General features: G+C 40.1%; 1 protein-coding gene across 1 annotated transcript in view; it reads right to left on the bottom strand.

Moving 5' to 3' along the window:
• PROS1 (protein S) overlaps positions 1 to 24,275 on the bottom strand; it is a 1,920,390-nt gene that overhangs the window by 610,640 nt on the left and 1,285,475 nt on the right. Inside the window, exon 10 of the mRNA XM_044071115.1 lies at positions 11,470 to 11,659. Within this exon, the coding sequence (XP_043927050.1) occupies positions 11,470 to 11,659 (190 nt within the window). The remainder of the gene's footprint in view (positions 1 to 11,469; positions 11,660 to 24,275) is intronic.

The following is a 24,275-nucleotide window of genomic DNA, read 5'->3' as shown; positions in this document are numbered from 1 at the left end:
ACGGGGCCTAGGCTGGCCCTGTCTACTCGGAGCAGGAAAGGACCAGTGCTTGGAGGGAAAATGCCTGCTGGACCTGTAAGAAATCTTTAACAGTCTGCTAAGACCTCTTCTGCTTTAGTGCCAAATAAGTTATCTTTGTGCAAGGGTGCATCCAACAACCTCTTCTGCTTTAGTGCCAAATAAGTTATCTTTGTGCAAGGGTGCATCCAACAATTTTGATTTGACATGGTTTGGCAGGGGTTGTTCCTTAAGCCATGCATGTCTTCTAATGACAGATCCAGTGACTGCTGCCCTGCAAGAAGCTTCTAGGGCATCAAAACCACAGTGCAAAGTGCGTCTAGTTACTTGATCAGCAGAATGCATTAAGTCTTGTAAATTTTTAGATTCTGCCCCTGCAGGAAAGGAGGACATTTTTTGGTTAAGGAGTTCCAAGGTATGCTGCTGATACTTAAGCACATGGAACTGACAATTTAGTGCCCTGATAGCAAGAGTAACTAAGGTGTATACTTCTTTACACCATCTGTCCAGTGTTCGGGAATCCCTGTCTGAGGGGGTGGGATTCTTAGCTGAGGTTGCTTTAATCCCTTTAGGCCCTTGAGTAATGACCTCAGGGTCAGCTGTTGGATTTTTAAAAAGAAATTTGTGAGAGTCAGAGACTCTGTAGTACCTATCTGGTTTTCTGGGAGCAGGAGGGAGGGTGTCTGGAGTCAAGATGGATTCAAGGAAGACATCATCCACCACATCTAGTACTGGGGGGATGGATAAGGGCCTGTGTTGTGGAAGGCCCAGGAACTCTCAGAGTCTCTTTTTAGACTATGGGTAGACCTGACTCTCCCAATGGAAATGCTCCCTTAAGGTATGCAGGGTTTCCCCAAAAAAGTCCTCTGGGGGAGAGCTGAAGGTATGGATTCGCCTGCATCAGAATCCTCATATGTGGAGAGGGGCTGCATGTCTTCATAGTCAGATACATCGGATTCATCTGACTCTTGCTCAGATAAAACTACTGGAGACAGATCTCTTTTCCTTTTTGAGGGAGTGGCTTGGCTTCCCCTAATCAGCATGATAAGGTCTTCTGCCATTTTAAGCATTTGAGACTGAGGTGCCTGAGAATGGGTAGTCGGTTTCTTTGGTGTGGTTCGACCCCTGGGCCTAAGGAACTCGGTTGTTTTTGAAAGAACATTAGCTATGAAAGAAGGCGTCAGTCTATGTCGGGATTCGGTATTGCGAAGGACTTCCTTGGAAGCCAATGCTTGCACAGCGGCTCCGGACCATTCCAAAGTAGAGAAGACCACAGGATCCTTAGACGAAGAAGAGTTCTGAGGCATACTGGACTCCGAAAGGGTCTCGGTAGCAGCCTGCGAATTAACTGAAGCGGGCATCAGGGGCTGCAAAGGTGCCTCACTGAGCTCCAGAGGACTGACGACCAACTTAACGGAAGCACCGTCAGAAGGTTTGGTCCTGTGTGGTCTGTCTCTGTCTTTATCTTTACGTTTTATTGGAAAATCTGCTGTCGGATAGCTTACTGAAGCCATATCAGAATTCGAGGACTGTAACCAGAAATATCTGGCTACAATAAGGGCCTGAAGATGGACAGTTCTGACATTAAACAAATCACAGAAGTGACAACAAGAGACGTCATGGTCTGGGCCTACACAAGTTATGCAGTAAGATGGAAGTCCCGGTGTGGTATTTGCTATCCACAGGCAAGACAATGATTAACTTTTTCTGACATCGGTTAGTGCAAGAAAAAAGGATCCCCAACGGGTACTTAGCTTTTGAAGACTTCAACTTCAATTCAGAAACGAAACTCAGGTAGTGGCCGACCGGCACTCATGCAAACTGCTTCTACTTTGGGCTCCACGGAAGAAAGACTAATGTAATGGCTTCAGATGCCTTCCTTTATACCACTGATGACCTTACATCAGTCCTCAAGTGACAACAACCAATGCAGAAATATTAAGTCTCTGGTATTCAGGCTGGCCTAGGGCTACCCTGGCAGGGATGACCAAATGTGATGACTGCAACAGTGAAACACGGAGAACATCTGAGACCTTTATTTCAAAAGGCTATACATAAAGTGAAGCATCTGCCCTTCCAAATGAGGCCAGACATTGACAGAGTTCAGTGGGTCAATGACATCACAGTTATATAAGTAAAAGTCTAAGTGCTTACAATAGGTATTTCTTTTCTTCTCTATTACACTAGGTAGCAGAGTAGTAACTCCCTTTTCCACTGACACTAGTGCTTTTGCTCTGCGCATCTGTACCTCGTCTCTGGGTACAGGTAAGGTGCACTTGACGTACCTAGAGGCTCATACTTATGGACCTAGCTCAGAGGTAATCCTTGAACTACACTGCATGGGAAATCTTCAAGCATACAGCTAGTTTAAACAGCAAATAGACAAAAGGGTTCACTCATTCAAACTAGTATTACTGACAAGGAGTATGTTGTGGTTTTCACATCTGACATGAACCAAAAGTATGTTTCAATGAATTACTATTCAATGATGCCTAAAAGAAACATTACCTAGCTAATGAAATTATATCTCCTCCCTCATAACAAAGACTGTAGCAATGTATAAAAGCAATCTGGATATTAAGTATTAGGTTAGGATAAGGGATGGATAGTTTGTCACCATAATAAAAATACATTAGTCTAGTTAAAGGTATTGTCACCATTATTTATAAGGAATTATGGCTTGAGAAAAAAGGGATCTATGCTCAAAAAACTGCAGAGTAAATGGTCAGAATGGGGAAATTAAGGATTCAAGATGCAGAACGGATGGAAGTCTGGGACAGGATAATTGATATCTCAAGTAGGTGGCACAATGCTGAGCTATTACATATGTTTTGGACAGGTAACATGGCAACAATAATGTTTTTAACAGATCTACCACTTTTCATGGAAAGACTGTATTTTAGGTGTTAATGGCACAATGGACAGCTAATAGTACATTAGACTGAGTGAAAATCACAAATAAGCATGCTTATGAGTCACAATACTGTTGGGTTATCAAATTAGCTGGTGGAAGACTATACTCTTTTAAGGGCAAGAACTGTATATAAAAATACCACAGAAGTGAGGAAAAAATGAATCTACAGGGAACATTCAGAAAAGATTAAAGTTACAAAAGGTGCTACTTAATGTGATTGTGACTCAGTATTTTTTAAACTTTCTTAGTTTAACAGCATGGGACTAATGTGGCTAGATATGCATCTAAAAGTGCAAAAACATTTATTTTACATGTATATTTAACCCTATTCTATAAAGCTAGGAAAGTTAAAAAATACATTATAGTTTTTGCATAGCACTACTCATTTCTGAATATGCAAATTTTAATCTTAACACTATAAAATATCAACTGAGATATGAACTGTAATGTATGGGCATTTTAAGACATCAGCTTTTTCTGAGCTTTGTAAATAAGAGTTTGTTGTTTGTAGTAACATGCCTCAATGTTCTCATTTTGTTACTGTTGTTGTTGTGTCTTTCGGCTTTTTCCCGGTTAGGGGTCGCCACAGCAGAACTCCGGTCCGCTAATGATTGGCAGTTGATTTTTATGTGCCGAGTTGCTGGCTCTGATGCACAACCTTCAACGAAGTTACGCCCATTCACGCAAGTCTCCACACAGAAGACGCTCTAGCTGAGAATCGAATGGGACAATGTCTTGCTGTGAGGCAACAACGCTACCGCAGCACCACCACCGTGGACATTCTCATTTTGTTACTGTAATGACATACATTTTAATAAATATTATTAAAAAAAAACAAGGTTTTTCCTAGTGGCTCTGGCTAGCTGTTGAAACTGTTCTTTTACAGTAAATGGTGTTTGAGGTCATATCTTTTTTAAGTGCTCCTCAAGAAGCAAATTCTGGCTACAAATTCAACATGGAATTCAACTTATCTGGTCAAACAGCACTGTAGTATTTAAGCAATTGACCATTTTTAATGCTCCCAATCACTACATAAGTCAACATCCCTTATTTCTGCGTCTTACTGACAGTGTTAAATAAATATGTTGCTAGAGCATGGAAAACTTTAAGCCCAGTAAAGGAGTGGAGGCTAACTGATCAACTATCATCATCATTAATGATCCTTCTCCCATTTTTTACATGGGATTGGGATGCCATGCCAACTGCTACCATCTCTCTCAATTCAATGCTACTCTCCTGCCCTCTTCAACTGTCATGCTTGAATACTGCAGGGCTTCTCTCAAACAATTCAGCCATTTCTTTGGAGAGCATCCTCATTTCTTCTTGTCACTCCCAAATCATCATCATTTAGTCTTCGGTTTTCCTGCACATGTGCCTGGACCATTGTGGTGTGTTCTCTTTGACCTTTTCTGCAAATGGAGCTATTTTTGCTTCTGCTCTGATGTCATCATTTCTTCACCTGTCCTAGAGGGTGCATCCTACCACCTGCTTCAGGCACTTCCTCTCCATCAGCTCTAACTTCAGCAACTGCTTTGCTTTCACTGCCCAGGTTTCTGTACCATACAGAAGTAATGGTTGCACCACTGTTTTGTACTTTTCAGCTTCTCTGGTATTCTTCTGTCACAAACTCCCCTTGACATTCAATGCCAGTAGGCTACAGCCCTTCTGATTTTACTTTTAATCTCATAATTCATACTTTTCTCCTCAACCACCATACTATTCTATTGTTTCTCCTATATCTCAAATTTCAACTTCTTCTGAGTTCTCCCATTTGCTGCAGTTGACAACTATGTTTTCTGTACTAAAGTTTCATCTCATGTACATTCAGTAAAAACTAAATGAAAACTCCAGCCAAGCTAGAACTTCCAATGAGTGACCTCCCAAACCTCCTATAACAGAGGCACATGGGATACATGCAAATGACCCTTATGAACATCAGGTGTTTCAGCTATATGGCAATTCTGATTGCCCATAACTTATGTCAGAAGTCATTTTAATGGACAGTTTCAGGCCAATAAAGCCAAACACCACTAGCTATGGATATGCATAGTTCAGCCTTGTCAGTATAGCACAAGCAGAATGTTTGACTAAGCATAAGAAACATAGGGTTGTTATACCCAGCTGATGTCCATTATCATTTCGGTGACTGCAAAATATCCCAACTAACAAATAAAACAGAGTGAGAAGGTCACACTGAAAAACCAATCAGTAAAAACTGAATGAAAACTCCAGCCAAGCTAGAACTTCCAATGAGTGACCTCCCAAACCTCCTGTAACAGAGGCACATGGGATATATGCAAATGACCCTTTTGGCTTTGGATTCATTCCCCTACACTTTGCTGAAGTTCTTGATCAGAGTGTGCTTGTAATACCATCATACAGCAGCAGCTCTGTTGCTCTGTCCCCCTCTGATCTGTTTGCTGATGTAGCCCACCATCACTATGAGCAGAAGTTAGCTCAGTGCTAAACTCTGATGAGCACACACACTCATTCCCACTGGGAAGTCCTCTGGGAGACTAAACACTGTTGGTAATTGTGTTATTGTGTCCTTGTACGTAAGTTCATAGATAAATGCCACGCTAGCTGCCCTTGTAGGCCATTTTACATCTAGCAAATTTCCCTCACAGGTGAGGATCAAACTCTGTACTTGGTGTCTGTGAGGTAAACAACATAACCATTATGCCACCCTCCAACCCTCTAGCCTGCACAAATTCTACCAATGTTTCCAGGACTTCAAACTATCTCAGGACTGCCCAATAACCTTTCTTCAGACCTTGTTGTTGTGCTTTCTCCAAGTCTAGGAATGCTCAGCTGAACTCTTTCATCATCTCTAGTTCTTGTCCACTGTCTGTCTCACTGTAGACATTGGGTTGGTGGTGCAACATCCTGATCTGAATCCAAACTGCTCATCTCCCATTTTACTTTACACTACTCTGTGTATTTATTTCATGCAGTGTGACAGGAGCTTGATATCTCTGTACTGCCCAGCATTGTGAATATTCCCTTAGTTCATGTAAATTGGTACTAGTATGCTTATTCTCCAGTCATCTGGGATACAGTGTCCTTTCCATACTGCTATGAGTACCCTCTGGATCTATTTGACCTCTAACTCACCCAACATCTTGTCATATTTGCTGTGACCTCATCTGAGCCTGCTGTTTTCCCCTGGCTTTATATTCATTAGTAATATTTTTGGGGTCTTCTTCCTCTTGTATTAATTAAATAAATAAGACTGAAATTCATACTCAGAAAATGTAAACTGCAGGCATTGCCCTGAGATGCCTGCCCCGTTATACAAATTTTATAAACAAGAGGATGTGGGTGATAACATAACAACTGTAGTTATTTGCAAAATGAGGATTTAACCTTCAGTGTATGAATCTAGGAAAATATATAAATTCACAGTAGTGTGTGTAATGTACTAATTCATTCATTTTCTAGACAGACTCTGTAAATAGTCATTGCCTTGGATATCTGGCACAATATATGTCAAATAAAATGAAGGTCATGTAACAAATGCTTAGAATACTTATTTATGTATTTATTTATTTTTATTTATTTAAATTTGTTGACCAGGAGTGTCCGACTGGACGTGGGTCCATTTTCAGCGGAGGCCCAGGGGAGAAAAGCTCCACAGTAAAATAAACAGACAGTAGTTACATTGGATTACATAGCGATTAACAATTTAACATAGAAATTACTTACAACATATTTACAGATGAAGAACATAGTACATCAGTAGACAACTAGAATCTTTATCTGTGAAATACACAACAGGCATTAACAAATGTAACAATGAGAAGTTCCTGCTGTATAATAAGTACTAGGCTTATGGGCATCTGAGCTTGCTATCATCAAGGTAGTTAGTGGAGGTGAAAGAAAGGTAGTAGTTGGATGGGGTGGATGATATTAGAGTGGGAGTTGCAAGGGCATAGCCAGCATGTTTTTAGGTGCGCTTTTAATAAAGTTTTGAAGTTGGTGTATGATGGTACGGAGGTAATTGTGGGTGGGAGAGAGTTCCATAATTTGGCTATGGCGCAAGAGAATAGTGCTTCACCAGCAGAGTTATTGGCTTTAGTGATCTGCAACTAATTTTTGTTGCTGGAACCTAGTGGTCTGGTGGTGCGATAGGGTTGGAGTAGATTCTGGAGGGATGGGACATTTAGTGGATGGTTTACTAGTTTGTGGGCGAGTGAGAGTTGATACCACTGAAGGAGGTGAGGGAGCTCAAGCCAGCCCAGTTCAGCAAGTGAGAGACAGTGGTGACTACGGTAGGATGCCCCTGTGGCAAATTTGGCGATTTTGTTGTAGCAGGTCTCTAGTTTGTTTAGATCACATTGCCTTAGGTTGGTATATACTGGAGAGGCATAAAGTAGGGTGGAGATAAGGTGGGAATTTGCTATTGAAATCTTTGCTGCTTTGGTGAGAAATTGTTTATTTCTGTATAATGCTCCTAGTTTTTTGTGGACTTTTGTTATGGTCATGGATATGTGAATGTCAAATTTTAGTTTATTGTCTATTTCCACTCCTAGCAATTTGGTGTGTTCAGTTGGGTATATAGCGGTGTTGTCTTTTGCTGTGATGTTAAAGTGAGAGTTGTTTTGAGTATGTTTGGTGGGTTGGAAGAGGAGTAGTTTAGTTTTGTTTGGGTTGAGTATTAACTGGGCATCGGATAACTATGTTTCAACAGAGGAAAAGGCTTCCTGTGTGACTTTTTGCAGTTTGGGTAGGGACTGGGCTGAGCAGATGATGGTCGAGTCATCTGCGTATTGTATGAGTGTGCCATGTTTGGTGGCAGAGGCTAGATTATTGGTGTAAACAGAGAAGAGTAGGGGTCCAAGGATGGATCCTTGGGGAACCCCTATAGAGACAGGTAGTTGGGGAGATATGTCATTCTGCCATACAACGGATTGTTGGCGGTCAGACAGGTAACTCTGAAACCAGTTGGTGACTGATTGTGAGAAGGATAGGTTATTGAGGACAGAGATAAGTTGTTTGTGTGGGACCATGTGTGGGACCATGTCAAATGCTTTAGATAGGTCTAGGAAAGTAGCAGAGGAGAGATAGCCATTGCTTTATGCTGAAGGATAGTGTTAGTAAAGGAGAGTAAGGCAGTGGTGGTGCTATGGTTTGGTCAGAAACCATGCTGAGTACTGGAAAGGAGGTTGTTAGTAAGGAGGTAGTGTGAGACCTGAGAGTGTATGCATCTCTCTAGTATTTTGGAGAGAGAATAGCTATGGGGTGGTAATTGGTTAGTTCTGCAGAGGGTCTGCCTTTGTGGAGGGGAATTATATGTGAGACTTTCCACAATGTGGGAACGTAACTTTCTGACAGAGATCGGTTGATCAAGATGGATACTGGGTAGGCCAGAGCATCAGCTGCAATTTGTAGGTATTCACTTGGGAGGTTGTCTGCTGCTAATTTGGTGGGTTTAAGTTTAGTTAAGAGTTTTTTTATGTTGGAGGTAGGTACAGGAGAAAAAGAGAAGGCAGTGGGGAGATTACTAGTTGAAGGTGTGGGTTGGAGGGGAGGGGGGGTTGTGTTGTTTAGCTAGTGATAGTATGATTTGGGTGAAGTGTGTGTTGAATGAGGTAGCAATATTTTCTGAGGAGTGAGGGATGTTAGGAGGAGGGGTACTGACTTTACCTGGGGGGAGGATGGAGTTTATGGAAAACCAGAATTGTTTGGGGCTGTGTTGTGAGGAGTCTAGGGCAGACTGGTAGTATTGGAATTTGTCCCATTTTATTAGCTTTTTGACTCTATTGCGTAGTTCTAGGAATTTCTGTCTAGCTGCGGGGGTTTTGGTTTTGCGCCAGTGCTCACAGGCTTTATCCCTGTTTTTCATTTCTGACTTAGTGGTTTTCTGTAGCCATGGGGAGGGTTGTGCTTTGGTTCTGGAAAATCTTATGCGGGCATGGTAATTAAGGATGTTCAGGAAGGTAGTATTAAAAAATTCAACTGCGTCATCTAGACTGAGTACTTTAGAGCATGCTAGTTACATTCTTTGAGGGATGAGATGAATGTGAGTGGGTTAAAGTTTATTTTTTTACGTATTTGACGATAGATGACAGGTTCAGCTTGGTACAGGTATTTTTTGAGTAGGAATGTTGGGGAGTGATCACTGAGGCTATCTGATAAGCAGCCTGTTATATATGACTGGGGGTTCTTACTGACTAGTATCCAATCCAGGGTAGTGTGCTTGCTGGAGTTTTTATTTATCCTTGTTGGTGACTGGACTAGTTGGGTGAAGCCATGAAGGTGTACATGATGGGTTGGATTGTTGCCAGAACAGGATTGCCAGTCAATATTGAAATCACCTAAGATGATAGTTTCTTGGGGGAAATGGTGGGTAGACCAGCTGAGGAGGTTTTCTAGTGGAGGGATGTTTTGGCCAGGTGGGAAGTAGCATCCAATTATGTTGATGGTTTTGTTTTGGTTAATTTTGAGGTTGGTATATATTATTTCTTCATTGCCTATTTGTGGAGCTGATGATTTTAAGATCTGGATGTTTAGATGCTGTTTAAATATTATAGCTACACCACCTCCTTTTTTGTTTAGTCGGTCTACTCTTAGTATGCCGTAACCTGTAGGGAGTATTTGCTCACTGGTAATGTGAGGTTTTAGCCAGGTTTCTGTCAGGATGACTATATCTGGGGAGTATAAATCTATGGTGGCATGGAGTTCATGGACTTTGTTGGATATACTTCTAATATTTAGGCTTAGTAGAAGGAAGTCACTTGGCTTTCTATTGGCTGTAATATGGGAGAAGTTGTGGTTTCTAGTCTGATTAGGAGGATTGGGGATGGAGATGGTAGGGCCAGGGTTGGGGTGGATGTCTCCACTTAGGGCTAGTTTTGATATGCATGAGATTATTAGTTTTCTCAGTTTTTGAATGTGTTTGTTTATAAGGGAAACTTTATGATTGTGCTCTGTGGGTAATAGGTATGGTGGGAGGGTTACTATGTTAAGTTGTAGGAATGCTTTACGTTTGAGTAATATAGTTGGTAGAATATGTGGGGGGGTGCATAGGGATGGTTCTTGAGCTGGTGGGAGGGGAGCTGAGTATGGGTGAGACATGGGTGGTGGTGTGAGTAGTAGTACAGTGGTAGTGGTTGAGTGGGGGAATGATGGAGCTTTGGTAGGATGTAAGATATGCAAGGAGAGTGCATGCAGTGAGCAAAGGAAAGGTATGCTTGTACATGTCAGTTGAGGAGGTGTGATAGTAGAGGGCATATGGAGGAGGTAGTGTTGGGTTAGCGCTGTGGTTGGCTATTGGAAAGATGGGAGGGGTTTGAGTGCAATAAAGGTGGGACCACTGGGGGCGGGAGGGAATAGGGGGCAGGGTGGGGAGCTAAGCGGTAGAGACCCTGTTAGGTTCTTGTATGAGGGCTGGAAACAATCACAAAGCAAGACAAGTATGTGTTAAGAAACAATCACAATTGACCAAGGACTGCTCTGAAACTGTAAGTCTTTTCTTAATTTCTCAGGTGGAAAACCAGGATAACCTTGTATCAGTAGGCTACTGTGGTCATAGTTTAAATTAACAAACACACGGTATTGATCAGTTATGGATACTATTTGCTAACAGAAGGGAATAAGAGAAAGTGGAAGATGTGTGTGGTGGTTGTGGGGGGGGGGGCTGCTTACAGCCAAAGCACACTGCTCTCCAGGGGAAAATGAAGATTGGCTCAAACAGGTAGACACATACTCAAAGTTAACTGTAGCTGTTTGCAGACAGTTCAGACCCGGACTGCGCTTTTCTTATAGGAATGTTAAAGGTGGTACCGCAGTTGAATACTTAAGAGTGGTGTTAGGTCTAGAAAAGAAGAGTACAGAGAGGAGTAAGCACTTTTGAGATGGTAAATATATATTATAAAGATTATAAAAAACACACTGAGCAAATAGCTACCACATGCAGGACAATGTCCTGAACCACTACTTAATATATGCAGATACTGAGCCAATTGGAAGAACATTAGAAAACAAAAACCCAGACAGTTATGCAGCCACAGATAAAAATATAGCGAGCAGCAATCTGTCGTGGTACTCTAATGTGATTCTATCCACCAGTAACAGCACAAACTTATAGAAATAATTTAGACACTAGTATGAGCTGTCTACACACAACACAATTACATGAATAACATTAGTGAACAAGGTGCAGCTATGCAAATAGACCATACATACTATTATACTAGAAACAACTTGGTGCATGCCATAGTAACATCAATAATAAAGCATAAAACATATTAGATGTCTAACACAATTCAACATAAACATATACAGTTGTAAAATGTCTAATACAATTCAACATAAATAGGCATTTACAGTTGTAAAACACTTACTTGTAAAACACTTGACTGGAAATCCTTTGTGTGTGCTTCCCTTTTTAGTCTTTATGTGTTTTATATCCCATTTTTAATCTTTAGATCTCATGATGGTTAAAGTTCACACTTAACTGAGAGAAACATTACAAGCTAGATTGGGTGGAAGGAGTCATAATCAACAAGAAATATGAACTATGAAACAAAACTTACTATATGCCACAGACCATCGGCAACCATTTTGCTACTACTGATGACTTTGCCACCATATTCATTCTTAAACTGAATTTCTATTTTCCCATCACGAAGTGCAAGCAGAAGCCAAGACTGACTATCTGGTGATTCAGTGTAGAGGATGACGCCTTCTGGGTCATAGGTTCTTAAATCAAATTCTGCAGTAAATCTAGGTATTAAGCACAAAAAAAGATCTATAGTTTTTATATTTACCAGTGCAAATAATATCATAACATTTTCAAATACTTTGTATTATAGAGTTCTACTTTTGTAGCTGAAGCAAACTAAATCAAAGTTCACCATTTCCACTCACCTACCTAACCTTCTCTGGTCAAAGTTCCCACCACTGGTTCTTAGATGTCCAACAAAGTAAATAACATTTAAGCTCTGACAGTCTTGTTCAGTTATTCTACAAGACATAGGTGACTTATCAGATTATGGGGGGAAATTCTGCATACTCATAAATGAAAACACAGTGAAGCCACGTTTAATTTATATAAGGCAGTTTCAACAACAAAATATTAAGTATAGAGCTTACAGCCAGAAAGCTGCACAACATTCTGTACTGAAGTTGCTTTCATAAACTGAAAACTGCTGCTGAATACTCAGTCTCCTCTTTTACCTTAAACCCTATCAGATATGGAACTCTGAAATGCGGCTCCCTATAACAAGTGTGAGATGCATAAATGCAAGCCTTACAGCTCCAAAAAATGAAACTCAACTTCACTTATATACACAGATTGTTGCAGCTAAGAGGTTAAAGCATTTTCTTAAGGGGGCTTCATCTTTCTGCACCCCCTTATCATGGAAAGATGTCTCCCACAGCCCCACTTATCCACACTCATATAAATGTCTGTGTGTGTATGTGTGTATATATGTACATACATATATATATATATATATATATATATATATATATATATACATATACACACACACACACACACACACACACACACACACACACACACACACACACATATAGATGACTATATTTGTTTAAATCACTGATAAATATTGACAGACAATTCATATAATTTCATCGGCTATCACTATTATTTAAACCAAAAAAAATCTAACTGAAGTGATCGCAAATGTAGACTAACACTTTATATTTGCAATCCACTAAAACAATTCAAAATGTAGCTTTTACGTGGGGGTGAAGCATCCACAAATTAAATATACTAATACCACAGTCACACAACCACAGAGAAAGGGGAAAATTCCAGAAATCTATTACAGTTGAAATGCTGAAGTTTGACTGTAATAGAATTTGACCATTTTACCACCAATGTAAACTACCGAAAACAGCAGCACATGATAATTGTATACAGTGACACAAACAATGGTATCTGCATATGCGCATGTATATACATATGTGCGTGTATTTCTTTCCACATACTCTATGAGATGGCTGTACATGACAACATGACAGTAACAGGAATATTCTGTGAAATGTCATTTTCAGAGTTTACATATTTATTATTTAGCATTTGTTTAATGGGAAAGTCTGACTTGGAACAAAGCCAATTTTCAGAAGCGGCCAGGGGAGAAACACCCCAGATGCATGTCTTTTGTATCATGGGAAGAAACCCACACAAATGCAGGGAGGATTATGCAGACTCCACACAGAAGGCACTCCAGCCGATAATTGAACAGTGAATCTCTTGCTGTGAGTTGACAACGCTACCACTGCGCCAATGCGCTTTTTATTTTTTTTTAATAGATCCCTTAATGAAAGTTTTGCCCTTCCAATATTACAATTACAGTCCACACAGTGTCAAATGGTATTCCTGAAATGTACTGTTACTGCCAGAGAGTTTACTGTCTCAGCAAATGTCTATGTCCATTCCTTCCTGCAAACCCTTCTGTGTTTTTTCTTGTCATTGCTCTTCCTTTGACTGAAAATGCAAAAGGCATGTGGACATATCTACAGATTAAGATTCGAGTTAACTTGCATATCTCCTCAATAAACATAGAATCATTCAGACATTAATATGTCTGTTATGAAAAACTGATTATAACTCACTGATGTCAGACATCTGTGATAACATTCTACTTTCCAGATGTACCTGATATCTTTGGTAGGTGAGGGCTAATGAATTATGGGAATTTTAGCATGTGGTTGTCTATGCTTCATTTTGCTAAATCAGCACTAAAAAGAAAATGTGAGGCAGCAATCACACCATTTTGGTTTCCTAGCCAATCAATGCAAACATTTAGTTACAAAAGGATTTACCATCATTTTTGTTATTTGAGCACATGCCATTCACTGCCTTATTTTGAAGCCCCAACTAATCTATCCTGTGGAGTAGCATACATTTTCAACATTACAATTCTTAACGGCCTACTGACATACCCTTCTAATCTATTTCTCCAATCATCAAGTCCCCTTATGCAGATTCTAACTTTCAATGCCTTCTTATGTATTTCTACAAACACAAAAAGTAGAATACTATACCCAGCTTTTAAAATGAACAACAACGTAGTAGTAATAAAGTCTCTTTTTGTCTGTTTGTAATGGAATTAAAAAGGAATTAACACCTTTTTAGTGCAGAAATCAGAGTTCTAGCATCAGCAAGAAGGGATTGTAGAGCACCATGTATAAAAGCCCATGCTTCGCTTGTTGACTGCATGTTTTGTTCCCAATTTCAGTAACTTTTTCATGTACTTCACCACAAGCCATTGACATTTTTCTGAACTTCTTTAAACCGGCAGTGCCATGTGTCACTATCCTGATATACTACTTAAACAAGAAAAGACACAGTTTCTACTAGTGATAAGTGTAAAGCAGCAGGTTCAGATCACAGGAATACCTCTTAGCCAATATTTTGCAGAATGTCCAGATTTTTACTTCATACTTTTGGCCTGTTCCTCATAAAATTGTGGTTTTCTGGAAAACCACTGAGGACTGAAGCCACTAAATTTCTATTGTCTGAATTAGCAAAAAAACAAAAGTCTCAGGGTCATGAAACCTGATAAGGGGGTGAGGTGCTTGTTATGAACAAAGAGAATTATTTGAGTAAAATGTTGTGTCATGTAACCAACTGTGAACTCTATTAAGAAATTTATTTGAATTATATTAACCTGGCATATCGCAGAATTGATTTTTGGCTTCAAGATATGGTGGATCAGGGGGAAAGTTCTCCAGATGTACATCATTATTTGCATCATGTGTCATTTCCGGTGGTGCCCTGTATATTTGGGATATCAAAAATAAATAAAAGCTTCACTGCCCCACCAATCAAACCTATTGCGAACGCCAGGAAATCAAAAACCTATCCCCTTGGCAAGTATGTTTATTTAAAATTAAAAAAAATGTCTGGACATATTTGAACACATATGTAAGGACTCTTGGGACTTTTTATTAAAAATGAAAAATTAAAAATTTTCAGAAGATTATATTTTTTTAACAGTAAATGAAGTTGAAGTGGCCACGACCTGGAATGGCTACAGGATTTTTTATGTGACTGTACCAAATAAAGTAATAATGAAATCAACATTTTGTTTTTTTGTATGGAAGTAATCTTGAAATATAGCTTTGTTTTTTGGACGGCAAGTACTTCAAACAGGTAAAAGGTGCAGCATTGGGGGCCGCTTGTACCCCTATTTTTGCGAATAGTATCCTGTTACAATGGGAAAAGCATATTTTGTTCAAGCATTTTCCAGTGAAGCCATGGAGGTTATACCTCCAATTTTTTATGACATTTTTATTGTGTGGGACAGACCTGAAGGAGAGATCTTCAGTTTTATTGAGTTTATTAATTGTACTAACCCCTTTTTTAAAGTTTATGCATTCATACAATGTTGATTTTATGAACTACCTGGATGTTACTATTTCCAAAGACTATAATGGGGAATGTTGGGTTAGTACCATTTATAGGAAGCCAACTTATAATAATGGGTTATTACACTTTGGACAGTAACCATCCATTGCATCAAAAAACAGGGATTGTAAAGGACCAATATATCTAATGGTCTCTCAACATGTTAATTTTTTAAATTAATGTGAAAAGCTTAGCGATCTGTTTCAAATGAAGGGTTATCTTAGTGACAATGTCTATTATATGTAACAGTATAGTAGAAAGAAGGATACGGGGGTGAAATTGTGCCTTTAATAAATTCTTTCTATATATCGGTTTCCGATATGGTGAAAAGTGTAAAAAATAGTCCCAAGGCTGGACAGATGGCCTTTGTTACTGAGTACTGTACTGAAGCAAACCAGATCAGGAGTATTTTGGTGAAGAATTGTTACATTTTTTCTTGTTTTAAAGATGTGGTCAACAAACTAGGTGTACAACCCGCAATGGTTTTCAGAAGGGGAGGACAATCAACAATTACCTGAAACATCACACTAGTCATTCTGAACCCTTCCAGAGTAGTAAAAGACCAGGAAATTTTAAATGTGGTACTTGTAAACAATGTAAAGAGGTTCTTGAGGGGGATCATGTAGTAGTGAACAATAAATTTATCAAATCTAAACTTTTTAGTAGCTGTAACACCCCACCACCCCTGGAGTGGTGTATGTAGCTTCATTTAAAAAATGTCAACATTTTTTGTAGGCAAAACACAGAGAAAATTTAAAGAGCGCATATAAGAACATGTTATGGACATTAAGAAAGGTCATTTGAACAATGCACTTGCTAGGCATGTAATGGAATATCGAGACCATTTTTTCTGTTTTTTGTGTATTGGAGACCATTTTTTTCTGTTTTTTTGTGTTAGATCACATACTTAAAGACTGAAGGGGGGCCTTGGGAAGATGCTACAGAGGAAAGGGAGTTGAGATAGCAAATAAGATTAAATGCCATGCCCCCCCCCCCCCAGGTCTCAATGAAAGCTTGTTGATTGGAAGCTTATTAAGGCTTAGGTCATATGTGGTTTAAATGTCTACTTCTGGAATATTTATGTTTTTTTTTAAGTATTTATATTAGGATCTGTTTTTTTTTTAATATGCATAAGCAGTATTTTGTAATGAACTGTAGTTTGTTCACTGTCATGTAATTTTGGGGGGGCGGTCTATTTAAGGATGGTGTTGTGTGTCTGTAATTGATTCTGAAGAAGTCTATGACAAAAGTGCTTAATCCCATACTGTTGACCTAGTGAAATAAAATTGTGGATAAACTTCTGTCTTGCTTGGCTTCGTCTATACTGGACTGTTTGTTTGAGTGGACTTTTTCAAGATGAGACTAGTATTGGGGTGTTATCAGTGACTGAAAAATTCAAGTAGTTGGTTTGATTTAAATAATTTCACTATGGATTTGATATAGATGATTCATGTAATAAAATTTTACTAATTGAAATAAAAGTGAAGAAAGTACAGTTGGGTACACTTACCATAAATGTAGCTGTTCGAGTGTATTCATTGTTGCAGTCATTACATTTGGGTTATCTGCTTGCAGGTAGCCCTCAGTTGGCCTGATTAACAAAGTCTTGGGCCCTGTGTCGGTTGCTGTCCCTTCTTCCATGATGTCAGGGGTATAAAACATGCAGCCAATGCCATTACATCAGTTTTTCTTGCCCCAGGATGTCAGGTGCCCCCTAATGGGGAGCAATAAAATATAAACGTACAATGATATACCTCCATTAAAAAAGCAAATACACCAAAAAGGCTTTTAAGCATAGTAAAGGAAAGTAGAGGTATAGCAAAAACAAGTTAGGGGGCTGGAGGGAGCATAACCAGGACTGCACAGTGAATACACTCGAACATCTACATTTATGTTTAGTGTACACAACTGTACTATGTTCTTCGTGTTTCACTGTTGCAGTCATTACATTTGGGTAGATTCCCAAAGCTATGGTTGGGAGGAGGAATTTAGATAGCATTAGGACCAGCTATAAGGCCCTGCAAGACTGCAGTGGCAAAGCCAGCCCTGGATTTAGAAAAAAATTAGCAAATGATAATGCTTGGTGAAAGTATGCACAGAACTCCAGGTAGCAGCTTCTAGGATGTCCCTGGTAGGGACGCCTCTGAGAAAGGCTGTAGAGGTAGATGCAGCCCTGGTGGAGTGAGGTCTGATCCCTTGGGGGATAGGTTTTCCATGGTGCTTATAGCAGAAATTAATGCAATGGCCTATCCATTTAGAAATGGTTTGCTTTGAAATAGCCTTCCCCCTTTGCCCCTGCAGCAAATGCCACAAGCAGTTGTTCAGATCTCCTTTGAGGTTTAGTCCTGTCCAAGTAGAATCTAAGTTGTCTGTGCACGTCTAAGGAATGCAGTATCCGTTCCCCTTTGTTCTGTGGATTGGGAAAGAAGGATGGCAAATGAATAGACTGATTAAGAGCCACACTGGATACCACCTTGGGCATGAAGGGTGGATTGGTTCTGAGGGATAACCTGTCCGCATGAAAGATGATGAAAATCTCCACTGCCATTAGGGCCTGTAATTCAGATACCCTTCTAGCTAAAGTGATTGCTAAAAGGAAAGCTGTTTTCCAAGAAAAAAAATTTAAATCTGCAGTAGCAGCTGGCTCGAAAGGGGGTAGAGTGAGTTTCTCCAAAACAAAGTTAATGTCGCAGGCTGGGGTTGGAGCTCTCATGGGTGGTCTCAAATTTTTGGCCCCTCTGAGGAACTGCTTGAGCAGTGGATGAGAGAAGAGGGGAGGTTATGTGCTATAATGAGCTGAAATGGCTGAGGCGTGGATTTTAATGGAGGAAAAAGACAGGACCTTGTGAAGCATCTCAGTTAAGTATTGTAAAGTCTGAGGTAAATTGGGTGCTGCTGTACTCATCCCTTGAGATTGGTTCCAGGTACAGAATCTTTTCCATTTTTCAGCATAAGATTTTCTAGTACTAGGCCTCCTTGCCTCTAAAATGATATCCATCACAGGTTTACTGAGGGATGGTAGAGGAGAGAGTATGTAATTAGCCAGGCTGCAAGGTTCAGTGTTAGAAGCTGAAGGTGCAGAATCTGGTTCTCCTGCTGAGACAACAGGGAAAGAGTCTGAGGCAGGTACCATGGGGATAACCATGACACACTGCACAGGAGGGGGTACCAGTGTTGGCATGGCCAGTCTGGAGCAGTCAAAACCATCCTTGGTTTGTCCTGTTTGATTTTTAGTAGTACTTTGGAAAGCAGAGGCAGAGGGGGTAAGGCATAGACAGATAGGTTTTTCCAGCTGAAGGACAGCACATCCACTTTCTAGGCTTGCTTGTGGGGAGTTCTTGTGCAACATTTGTCCAATTGGTAGTTCTGGGGAGAGGCAAACAGGCCTATATCTGGGCACCCACATTTGCTTGTCAACATGTTGAAAATCCTTGGTTCCAGTTTCCACTCGTGTGGGTCCATGAGGTTTCTGCTTAGTCCGTCTGCCAGTATATTTAATTTTCCTGGCAGGAATTGAGCTTGTAGGTGCACTTGGTAGCTCAAGGCTGTGTTCCACAATGCCATGGCTAGTCTGCAGAGGGGGTGAGAATGTGTACCTCCTGCTTGTTTATGTACCACATAACAGTGGTGTTGTCCGTCTTCACCATAAGTTGTCTTGGAAGAATGTGGTCCTTGAAGGCTGTCAGAGCACTCTGTACAGCTAACATTTCTTTTTGACTGATATGCAGGTGAATTTGACTTGGGTTCCATTTGCCCTGAATGTATTTCTCTACCAGGTGAGCCGCCCATGCATAGTCTGATGCAACTGTTGTTAGGGTTTGGCGGCAGGAGGTGGTGTGAAAGGTAGTCCCTTGTTTTGGTGGCAGGCCTCTGCCCACCAAAGGAATTCTAGGCGTAGGCAAGGTATGATAGGAATCATTGCTTCTAGATCCTGAGAATGTTGACACCATAGGCTTTTTAGATACCACTGCAGTTTCTTCATATGCAGTCTTGCATATGGAATTAGAAGAATGCAGGAGGCCATGAACTCCAAGGCTTGCAGTATTTGTCTTGCAGATAGCAGGCTTTTTGTGGCCACTTGTTTGAAGTAGGTTGTCAAATTAATTTGTTTCTCTGGCATGAAGTATGCCATCTGGGAAGTTGTAATCAAGCTTGCTCCCAGGAATATAATTTGTTGTCAGGGTACCAGGTGTGATTTCTTTTCATTTATGGTGTACCCCAGACAAGTTAGAACCCTTTGTACAAAGGCCAGATGATTCAAAAGTATGTCCTGGCTTTCTGCGTGACTTAGATAATCATCCAGGTATGGGTATATTTGAATATTTCTTTACCTGCAAAATGCAATAACTGGAGCTAGGCACTTTGTGAATACCCTGGGAGCAGTAGATAAGTCAAAGAGCAGTGCAGAGAACTGAGTGTGTAGTCTGCTTTGAAGCATAGGTATCTTCTGCAAGTTTCCCTGATTGGGATGTGCAGGTATGCTTCTTTTAAATCTAGTGCTGCCAACCAGGCATCTTTGCCTAGCATAACAAGTAATTGGTGAAGAGTCAGCATCTTGAATTTTGGAATTTCCAAAAAGGTGTTTAGAGTAGACAGGTCCAGGATAGGATGCCATGAATTATCTTTTCTGGGTACCAGGAAAAGTCTCGAGTAGAAACCTTGTCCCTTTTCCTCTTCCAGTACCAGTTGAATAGCCTCCATGCTTAAGAGAGAAAGTACTTGTTTTTGGGCCTCTGCCCACTGATTTGGGGGTAGGTCCGGTCACCCGCCTGGTGTTGGCAATGTGTGGAAGTGAAATCTGTATCCCCGGGACACTATATTTAAAACCCATTTGTCCTGGGTAATGAGTTCCCAGTTCTTTGCATGAAGAGCAATCTATCCCCCCAAAGGGGCAGTCAGTTGATAAGTGCTTGGAAATTTTAAACGGAAGTCACAGTTTACCATAGGGGGGAGTCTTATTACTCCCAGATTTGGAAGTGGAGGCCCCCCCACTGCTTAGTCCTGTGTGTCCCCTGGGACTGAAACCTGGGGCTTTTGCTGTGTCTGTGTTTGGCTTGAGAAGACCTGAAAGGGGCTGGAAAGGAATTCTTAGAGGGCCAGTGCCTACTAAATCTAGGAGGCTGAACTTGTAAGAAATCTTTAACAGTTTGCATAGATTTAGCTTTATCTTCCATCTTTTTAAGAACTTCCTCAGCCTTGTTGCCAAACAGTCTGTCCTGATTTAAGGGAGCATCCAACAATTTAGCTTTAACATGATCAGGCAAGGATTGCTCCTTTAGCCAAGCATGCCTTCTGAGCACAGACCCAGTAACAGCAGCCCTGCAAGAGGCCTCTAATGAATCAAAACCACATTGCAAAGTATGTTTTCCAACTTGTTCAGCAGAATACATTAAATCCTGTAATTCTTTATTTCCAACACAGTCAGGAATCAACATCATTTTCTGTTTAAGCAATCCAATAACATGTTGCTGATACTTTAACATAAGAAACTGGCAGTTTAAAGTCTTAATGGCCAAGGATGCAGAAGTGTAAACCTTCTTACCCTATTTATCCAGCGCCCTGGATCTCTATCAGAAGCGGTAGGATTTTTAGCAATAGAAACCTTAATGCCCTTGGGCCCCTGTGAAATAGTTTCTGGATCCGTAATAGGACTTTTAAAAAGGAACTTGTGTGACTCAGGGACCCTGTAGTATTTGTCAGGTTTTCTGGGAGCAGGAGGCAAGAAATCAGGGGCCAAACTAGATTCCGAAAAAGCATCATCAACAATATCTAGTACAGGAGGAATAGCTAAAGGCCTATGCTGAGGTAGGAGTAAAAAATCCTTAAGCCTCTTTTTTGAATCAGAAAAATCCTGGCTTTCCCAGTGGAAATGCTCCCTTAGAGTATGCAAGGTTTCCCCAAAAGAAAAATCCTCTGGAGGGGAAGCAGAGGGAATGGAGTCCTCTGCATCAGAATCCTCATAAGTAGATAAGGGCAAATCCAGATTATCAGAAGAATCAGAAAAAACAGAATCCTGGTCAGAAGATTCATAAACACTTCAGTCCTAGGCCTCTTAGAAAGGGGGGGTTGGCTACCCCTGATTAGAGTTATTAAATCTTCAGCCATTCTTATCATTTGTCTTTTAGGGATAGAGGCCTGGGCGTCGGTTTTTTAGGTATGGTTCGAGATTTAAGCATAAGTGAAGTAGGAGGAATGTTTGTGTAGAGAGAGGTTACATCCAAGGTACATAACAGCCAATGGGGCTCCAATTGCATGTCAGAAATAATATCCAAGAATTGGGCAGTGTCCTGAATTCTGGCCCATGTCAAGGGTAGTAGTGGTTTCAGATAGTGTGTCAAATATTCGGAGAGAGGTTCAGTAACAGACCCCCGTCCTGATACAATTGGTCTTCCAGGGGGACATCTAGCATCCTTATGTATTTTGGGTAAAAGTATTGTTTGCATAGAGATTAAACCAGCAGCTGATGTCTAACTGACTGCGTAATGATGCCCTCTTCCTGAGCCTGTATCAGAAATGAATCAATTTTGGTCTTGAAATGACTAGTTGGGTCCAATGGCATAGCCATATAATATTTGTTATCCCCCAATTGTCTAGCTGCTTCTTCATTATAGTTGGCACAATCCTGAAACACTACCGCCCCACCTTTATCTGCTTGTACAATAACAATTTCTTTATTGTTCTTGAGATCCTCTATACATTGTACCTCCTCTTTGGAAAGGTTATTGTAGGATACCTGAAAATCCCTGATGTTACAATGTAGATCCTTCAGGACATTAGCTTGAAAAGTGGATACTAAGTGTGACATAGGTGGAGTAAAAGTAGATTTTTTGAATCTAAACTCTGGAACTTCCTGAATAGTATCATTTTTCAAAAAACAATTTTAAATTGAGTAAATGGCAGAAATTGACCATATCCTGTGCTAAAGTGTATTCTAGAACAAAAAAGCCGGGGACAAAATTAAGCCCTTTGTTAAGAACTTTAATTTGTAATTCAGAAAGATGTACAGATGAGATATTATGTACATTCATACAATTTGTTAATGTTCTATCATCAGTTGTAACAGACCTTCCAAACCCTCCAGAGGTTTGGCATTTTTTATGCTTCCTCCCCTCTTGTCTGTACCTGAACCCAAAGGGTGTGACAAACGCCTCCTTTTGGGATCAGGTGAGGCATCTGTGTGGTTACCCTCCCCTTCAGTATTGGAGAATGTCTCATCCCCGGATGTGTAGCTCAATGACTCCGAGCTACGTTTCAAAATGGATTTGGGTCTTTTTCTCTTGAGGGCCAAAGGTTTGTTGCTCGGAAGCCTAAAGGTGACACTCCTAGGCATATCAAATGGTTTGTCTCTTTCGTAGTCCCCTACAGCCCTTTGAAACTTTTTCAATTTTTTTGTCCTTTAGAACCTGTTCTAACTTAAGTAGTTCTGTTGTTAACTAATTCACCCGAGAGGTGAAAGACTCACTAGATTCAAATTTGTTAACCTCCATACAAAGTGTTTCTACCTCCTGAATCCCTTATTTAATAGCCCGTTCATAAAAAAACTGTTAGTGCATCCACAAAGCCCAAGGATGTTGACTGTTGAATCTGTGTCCACTCATCTGTTAATTGTTCATCAATATTATGTACCAAAGGTTGTACCTTCACCCTCAAACCCCATGGTGTAATCTTTTTGAGTTGGTAAACCTTAAACAGGCGTAAATGCCAAACATTGGTTCAAAGACCTTTCATACTTTTACCCAACTTAAAGAACATTGATTCACATTGTTTATCTGGGTCTTGAGTCACCCCCGAAGAATGATTATCCGCATCTGGTAAACCTAAACCAAAAATGGCCAAATCATTCATATCAGATGGTAAGCCTTTCACAAGTGGAGTCAAAGCCATGTTGCAAAAAACATATAAAAATCACCAAGAAATGTTAGTGAATTGATCAATTTTGCAGACAGCAAGAATAAGACTAAAATATGTATACCCTAACCAAAGCCAACCTATTGGACAGATAAGTATATCTATAAAGAGCTAAGACACGAAAATAGGTCCAATATATTTCCGTTGATTCAAACTTTAGATTAAATATAGAATAGTAAATTGTTAGTATTGGTGAATATTACATACAAGAGTAGACCCAGAAATAAAGAGCCTGATCAATATTATCCAACAAAGATACAATAGCCAGCCCTTGTGATCTAACCTGAATAAAACAAAGAAATCACAATGCTGCGTATCCCCATAGGTGCAGAATTGAATCGCAACCAAAACCACCATATAGGTGGATCTTGAAATAACATAAAATATCAACCCCTGCTTGTATAGTGTCCAAGGGAACAAAAAGTAGGGGGTGCTAATACACAAATATCAATGATACAATAGCTAGCCCCTGTGGTTACATAGGGATAACCCTCTTTATCAAAAAAAACACAATGTTGCGTATCATCATAAACAAAAATAGATTCACACCAGTTGGCCCAATACAGATGGTCCAGAATATCCACTCAATATGACAACCACATATAAATACCAAAAACATATTCATATCATAGACCCAATGATCGTGTCAATGTTAAATTGGCCCATAAACTTGTATGTGACCCCAATTATATAGTCTATAAAAGTTGCTGTAGGCAAAATTGACAATCTTCATAAACATTTGCCAAAAAGGGAAATGTAATTATTATGCTGTGTACTGCAACAAGGCCGACCCCAAAAGACCATATATCACCCTCTTAAAACCACCAAGTGGCTGTATATTATGATATTGGAACAGGACACTACCTAGTTCTTGGATGTTATTTCTGACATGCAATTGGAGCACCATTGGCTGTTATGTACCTTGGATGTAACATCTCTTTACACAAACATTCCACATTGGGCAGGTTTGCAGGCTTTGGATTTTTGGTTGGGAAGATCTGGTTTATACCAACCAGGCTTTAATACTTTTTTAGTATGCCTGGCTGAATA

This window comes from Protopterus annectens, chromosome 5.part0, assembly GCF_019279795.1.
Source record: "Protopterus annectens isolate FY-2018-M chromosome 5.part0, PAN1.0, whole genome shotgun sequence".
NCBI lineage: Eukaryota > Metazoa > Chordata > Ceratodontiformes > Protopteridae > Protopterus > Protopterus annectens.
The sequence above is the reverse complement of the archived record's forward strand: the minus strand, read 5'-3'. Positions and strand labels throughout refer to the sequence as shown.